Source organism: Geospiza fortis, unplaced genomic scaffold (assembly GCF_000277835.1).
Source record: "Geospiza fortis unplaced genomic scaffold, GeoFor_1.0 scaffold241, whole genome shotgun sequence".
Taxonomy (NCBI): domain Eukaryota; kingdom Metazoa; phylum Chordata; class Aves; order Passeriformes; family Thraupidae; genus Geospiza; species Geospiza fortis.
In genome coordinates, this window is record NW_005054491.1 from 615,892 (window position 1) to 623,015 (window position 7,124).

The 7,124-nt window shown below is 46.1% G+C and overlaps 1 protein-coding gene across 1 annotated transcript in view; it reads right to left on the reverse strand.

Annotated features, from left to right (window-relative positions):
• The window catches only part of MED16 (mediator complex subunit 16), an 18,405-nt gene extending 11,287 nt beyond the window's left edge, over nt 1–7,118 (reverse strand). Inside the window, exons 1-7 of the mRNA XM_014310168.2 lie at nt 6,968–7,118; nt 6,523–6,630; nt 5,990–6,159; nt 4,176–4,607; nt 3,127–3,232; nt 2,311–2,466; nt 649–860 (exon numbers count right to left, since the gene is read on the reverse strand). Of these exons, the coding sequence (XP_014165643.1) occupies nt 649–860; nt 2,311–2,466; nt 3,127–3,232; nt 4,176–4,607; nt 5,990–6,159; nt 6,523–6,630; nt 6,968–7,103 (1,320 nt within the window). The 5' untranslated portion in view covers nt 7,104–7,118. The remainder of the gene's footprint in view (nt 1–648; nt 861–2,310; nt 2,467–3,126; nt 3,233–4,175; nt 4,608–5,989; nt 6,160–6,522; nt 6,631–6,967) is intronic.
• Between the last annotated feature and the right edge of the window lie 6 nt (nt 7,119–7,124).

Genomic DNA, 7,124 nt, shown 5'->3' on the forward strand with positions numbered 1-7,124 from the left:
AATAATATAACATAATAAATATAATATAATATAATATAATATAATATAACATAACATAATAAATATAATATAACATAATATAACATAATAAATATAATATAATATAATATAATATAATATAATATAATATAATATAATATAATATAATATAATATAATATAATATAATATAATATAATATAATATAATATAATATAATATAATATAATATAATATAATATAATATAATATAATATAATATAATATAATATAATATAATATAATATAATATAATATCATATCATATCATATCACATCATATCATATAACATGCTATATTATATATTATATATATATAGCAAAATAACAAAACAAAGAAAAAACAAGCCAGGCAAGAGGTTCTTGCTCCTGCTAAAACACCTCACAAAAGCCATTAGTTTCTTTGTTCTCTTCTTTTTCTAATAAATTGCTTAGGTGGGACTTTCTGGATTCTGTCCAATTGGCTATCCTAAAGTTTGAGGTGAAGTCCCCAGGGTCCTATGAGGTGTCTTTTTACCTAATTGAGGAGAGAAATTTCTGGGCTTTTTTTTCCCTTTTTTATGAGACAAAGGACAATTCTGTGATTCCATCAACAGAGAGCACATTCCTACACCCATAAGAGAGCACCAACCTTTCCATGACTGTCCACACCAGCCAGGGCCAGGGATGTCCAGGAGAGCTGCATGGCCTTGAAGTGCACCAGGGGCCCTGTGGTGCGTGGGCGTTTGAGGGCTGGCTCGTCCACGGGGCGCTGCGAGGAGGAGCCATAAAACACAGCCATCATCTGCAGGGACAGCCGGTGCACGATGTGGACACTGCCATCATGGAAAGCCAAGGCCAGGCCTGGGGACAGGAGATGAGTGAGGATGAGTAAACAGCTCCTCCCAATGTGGCAGAGCCCTCACCCAAAGCAGGGGCTGTAGGAGAGTCGGGGTCGGGATGGACGGAGATGAGAGATCTCTGAAGCCAGGTCATGGAATTTGGGGTTTATTGCAAAGAGGCTCTGCTTGGAGCTGCCAGCCACAGCTCAGAGCAGGCCCCAGAGAAGTAAAGACAGTGGTCAAGAAGATGAGAGGATAAGAGAGTAAGAGAGCGAAGTTCCTGTTACAATACAATAAATCTTCTTCTGTGTTGAATATTCTAATTCTCACTAACCAATCAAGATACAAATCTTATAGCATTTCCATACAGCCTATAAAAATCATGACATTACCATACTGTGTTACATTTTAAACCCTAAAAACTTCTCTCTGGACCCCTTCTGCCAAGCTGTAGGGTCTGCTCTGACCCTTGGAGCTGTCTGCAAGCAGAGGGTGTTGTTCCATCAAAAGGGGATTACCTTCAGTTGGCCACACCATTGTTTTCCAGTTGTTCAGAAACTAAAGTATCTCACAGCTTGCTTGCATTTCAGTCTTGCTTATAGTTTCTATATTCTCAAAATCTTTTGCCAGGCAATCATATTTATAAGGCTTTCCTGTTTCATCTTCCCCGACAAGTGGCCACCACTGAAGCCCATGGAGAAGCCAAAGGACTGGGGGCTTCTCAGGTTCCTGTGGTTGAGATGACCCCTGAGGTATTAGAAAGTCTTTTTTCCCAGCCCTGCAACCGAAGAAGTTGGTTCTGCTTTTCAAGGTTATTTTTTCCTATCTATTCCATTCTCTCTCTGACCTGCTGAGATCTGTCCAGCAGGTTGGGTTGTGGCACAGTGCCTGTCCTTGGGGTGGTGTTAGCTTTTTATACCAAGAACTATCTGTACTTTATTTACAATAATTTTCCAATACCTATCACTTATGTTAGACAGTCTGTCTCTACTCTAAACCAATCCAGAAGTGTCACCATCACAGCAGAAGATGGAGGACAAGAAGGAGAAGAAGGACAGGACACACTCAGATTCCTCCATCTTGCCTCTTGAACCCCCATTCTAAATCCCCAAAATTCTACTTTTTCACCCTGTGACAAATTAACTATCATTCTACTCAAACTCTTGCAGCTTGTAAATCTTCACACAAAATTGGTAATTGTTTCCATGGACTAAAATGGAAGGCACAGGTGTTTTTGACTCTCTGCCAAGGTCTCTGAGGCTCTTGGCAGGGTCTCAAATCACCCAGGGCAGCCAGAGGAATGACCTGGGTCCCAAAAGGGGCTCACAGAATTTCACAGCCTCTTCCCACAACGGGAAACACAACATTTAAAAGTTTTCCCTCAGCATTCCACGTGCTTTTCTTCAGCTACAGCTCAGGTGGTGGAATTTCAAAGTCACCTGTTTAGGACAAAGACAACAGGAACTCCTTACCCAGCCCAGGGAAGAACTTGGTGTCATTTGCCACCTTCAGGTCAGTGTTGGTCAGGGAGATTGGGAGCTTTGGCAGTGCCACAGCTGACACCCGGTCCAGGTCGTTGGTGGCAGACAGGATCCTCCACTTCAGGATCATGGGCTGCTTGTCTCCCACTAGCAATGAGCAAAATGAGTGAAAAGAAGCAAATTAGTGAGAATTTTGTCCCACAGAGATCAGAAAATCTGCCCCCATTTCTGCCTAGGCTCCCCCAAGCAGGACCACAGATCAGGACTGGTACATTTCCCATATATTTCCAGCACATTCCATTCATAGTTCCCTATTTTTTTCCTGAATTATACAAACAACATGTTTTGCTAAATCTCTCTTGATGGGAAGCTCTGCTGTGGATGACTAAGATCCTTATATACAATAATCCTTTATATTTCACCAAACAAACTGCCCTGATTAATTCTGTTTTATCTGAGATCAGGTGAAGCCCAGGCAGCCAGAGCAGGGAATTAATCCAGCTCTGCTGCTCAGTCCTGGTCCTTTGGGAGTCTTTGCTCCACTGGTGGCAGGAAGGGCGGCTGTGCAGCAAAACACAAAAAATCATTTTAAAATCTTTTATGAAGTGAAAGCAACAACCAAACCCCTTCCTGGAAACAGCAAGTTGCTGCCTATGATGCAAAAAGGCAGAATGGACTTAAAACACCTGAAAATAAACATAAGATTCTGAATAATCACAAATATGGGATAATGGATGTGAGAAACTGTGCTGCTTTTTCCCTCAGATCAAGCTCCTGTTCTTGAGAGTGCCCAGAGCAGACACTTACCCACAGGAGAGATTTGCTGGAAGATGTTGTTGACAGGCAGGCCCTCCTTCCTAAGGGACCAGCACTCCACAATGCTGTTGTTTTGGTTGGAGGCACAAAGCAGCACCTGTGAACAGAGCCCCCCACCACAAGCATCACAACAGGGACAACACTGCCCAGGTCATCCCCACCCTCCATTTCCAGGGTCCTGCTCCAGCAGCAAAAGGCAGAGGATCAAATCAGTGGGAGGTGAGGTGAATGAGGGTTCCAGCTGCACCAAAAGGACAACTAGGAATGCCAAAGGTATTGCAGGACATGCTGGTGACCTCCAGACCCTCTGAGGAAGGCCAGCAGGAGCAAAGAGCAGCTGCCCACTGTAGCCACATTTCTCCTCACAGAGAAAAGCGAGGCACAATTCTCCACAAGGATTTCTGAGATTCACATTCTCTGAAGCTCAGAGAGAGGAAAAACACAATTCTTATCTCATTTGCCATGCAAAAGTAGAATGCAATATGGAGATTGTTTACCCACAGTGATGGTGTTTTGTTTCCTTGGCCTATCAGGGCCAGGTGTGTGTGTGTGTGTGTCGTGACTGTCAGGGAACACTCACAAGATTCTGTGTTGTGTGCAGAGTTGAGTGCTTGGCAGGTTCAGTTTTAGGTGTATAAAATAATATAGTATAGAATAAAGCAATGAATTAGCCTTCTGATATCAATGGAGTCCTCCTCATCATTCCTTCTTTGTCAGGTGCAAAAATATCCAGTGTAGGGGAACATAAATATCCACTATGGGGAGCAAAAATATCCACTATAGGGAAGCAAAAATATCCACTCTGGGGGAGCACAAATATCCATTATAGGGGAGCACAAATATCCACTAGAGGGGAGCACAAATATCCACTACAGGGGAGCAAAATATCCACTACAGAGGAGCAAAAATATCCACTACAGGAAAGCACAAATATCCACTAGAGGGGAGCATAAATATCCGCTATGGAGGAGCACAAATATGCACTATAGAGGAGCAAAAATATCCATTATAAGGGAGCACAAATCTCCACTGCAGCCCACCTGCTCTGACATGTCCCGAGCCAGGAACTTCAGGTGCGTGATGGCCGGGTACTTGTCCTTGCGCGCGGGGTCGGTGGTGCAGCGCATGAAGAGCGAGGGCAGGATCTCGGTGTCAATCTTGCACTTCTCGTTCACCACGCTGACACAAACCTTGTAGAACTGCACGGGGGAGGTGCTGCTGCCATCAGACGTGGCCACCACGATGTTGCCCCCGCCCGTGAAGGCGACGTCGGCCAAGGCCACGCGGCAGCGGAGGCGGCAAAGGCTCTCGGTGGCCGTCAGCACCTGCCCGTTGGGCTTGAGGAGCGACACGGTGACCAGGCCACTGATGGTCACAGCAATCCAGCCCTCCATGGGCTTCCCACCAAACAGAGTCAGGGATGGAGAGAATTTCACCCGGGAAAACTTCTCGCCAAAGTTCGAGGCTCCAGACTGGAACAAAGGTGAAAAAAAATTAAGTGCTTGCAGCCAAAATTAGAAAAAAGTAATTAATTTGCCTTCTGATATCAATGGAGTCCTCCTCATTATTCCTCCTTCGTCAGGAGCAAAAATCTCCACTATAGGGGAGCACAAATATCCACTAGAGGGGAGGAAAAATATCTACTATAGGGAGCACAAATATCCACTATAGGGGAACAAAAATTTCCATTATAGGGGAGCACAAATCTCCACTAGAGGGAAGCAAAAATTTCCACTATAGGGGAGCAAAAATATCCCCTATAGGGGAGCAAAGATATCCATTATAGGGGAGCACAAATATCCACTATAGGGGAGCAAAAATTTCCACCATAGGGGAGCAAAAATTTGTGCCTGTGGAGGTCCCCTTTGTGCCCTCTTCTTCTGGGAGTGGGGCCAGATTTATATGGGACATCCCAGGAGTTAAGAAAACACAAGCAGGGAAGTTGTGCTTGGCAGCTTTGGGTTTTCAGAGTCTGCAGGATCTCACAGGTTTCCAAACCAGGAGCTCATGTCTGTGCCCAAATCCCCGGATCAAACCTCAGCACCCTGAATGCATTTCCTCTGAATCAGCACTGGTGAGGAAAGAGCTGCTCTATCTCCATGTTCCTGCCTAGAACTGAGGTACCAGACTAAGGGAGACACATCTGAAACAGCAAAAGAAACAAGGCTCCAACCCCCCAGAAGAGAAGAGAAGAGAAGAGAAGAGAAGAGAAGAGAAGAGAAGAGAAGAGAAGAGAAGAGAAGAGAAGAGAAGAGAAGAGAAGAGAAGAGAAGAGAAGAGAAGAGAAGAGAAGAGAAGAGAAGAGAAGAGAAGAGAAGAGAAGAGAAGAGAAGAGAAGAGAAGAGAAGAGAAGAGAAGAGAAGAGAAGAGAAGAGAAGAGAAGAGAAGAGAAGAGAAGAGAAGAGAAGAGAAGAGAAGAGAAGAGAAGAGAAGAGAAGAGAAGAGAAGAGAAGAGAAGAGAAGAGAAGAGAAGAGAAGAGAAGAGAAGAGAAGAGAAGAGAAGAGAAGAGAAGAGAAGAGAAGAGAAGAGAAGAGAAGAGAAGAGAAGAGAAGAGAAGAGAAGAGAAGAGAAGAGAAGAGAAGAGAAGAGAAGAGAAGAGAAGAGAAGAGAAGAGAAGAGAAGAGAAGAGAAGAGAAGAGAAGAGAAGAGAAGAGAAGAGAAGAGAAGAGAAGAGAAGAGAAGAGAAGAGAAGAGAAGAGAAGAGAAGAGAAGAGAAGAGAAGAGAAGAGAAGAGAGAAGAGAGAGAAAATAATAAATCAGCCTTCTAAGAACATGGAGCCAGATTCTCATCTCTTCCCTCACAAAGACCACAGCACAGTTCCAGCCCAGATCCCTCAGGAAGCTCAGACAAACCTTCTCCACGTGCAGAGCCAGCTTGACACCGTTGTGCAGCCAGGACAGGGCCACCACAGGGTCCCCCTCCACCACACTGCCCACTGTGTTCTCCCAGCTGTTGGCCAGGTGATCTGTCATGCTCCAGCACTTGATGTGGCCATCAGCATCTGCTGAGAGCAGCCTGGAGCCTGTGACAATGACACTGTGTGAGAACAGGGGGAACAGGCAAAATTCCACCAGGAATTGCACCCCATCCCTTTTGGGACATGGTGACAATGACACTGAGAACAGAGGAAATGGCCAAAATCCCCCAAGGAATTGCACCCCATCACTTTGGGACACACACAGCAGGGGTGGGACACTGTGACAATGACACTGCAACAGCCAAAACCCCCCAAGGAATTGCACCCCATTGCTTTGGGGTGGGACACGGTGACAATGACACTGCATGAGAACAGGGAGAACAGCCCCACGAGGAATTGCACCCCATTGCTTTGGGGCATGCAGAGCAGGGAGGGGACACGGTGACAATGACAGGGAGCCCAGCCCACCTGACTGATCCCACTCCAAGCACGTGATGACTTCAGTGTGGCCCGAGTTGACCGAGTAGACGTCCCAGGGGTGCTCGGTGTCGATGATGTGGACCATGTGGGTGAGATCTGTGTGAACACAGAAGTGACTCCTGTCCCTTGGCACTGCTGCTGGGCCTCAGAGCCTCGGGTTGATGCAGGGAAAGCATAAAATATTTTATAGAAAATTTATCATTCATAGAAATGATTTGGGGTAGTGCTGGGAACTCAGTGAGGGGCCAGACAACAACGTGGGCTTGGTCCTGGTCTAGGGAAAACAAAACCACGCCAGGGAACAAACGCAGAGGTTGAAGGATGGAAGGAAAAGGAGGAGAGCAGCCTCCAGGGGCAGGGCAGAGCTCCGGCCCAGCGGATCGCGGCCTCTCCGGGGAGCACCGGGAGGAATTTCCCGAGGGGCTCTCGGTACCTTTCTCCTCCTCATTGCGGAGGTCCGTGGTGAAGGCGATGAGGTTGCGGCAGGACCAGGCGCACACCAGCGGGATGGAGGGGCAGTGGTTGCTCTTGGGCTTCTTCTCCCACTCGCACACGTAGGCCAGGTCCATCCCACCGGCCTGGCCGGGACA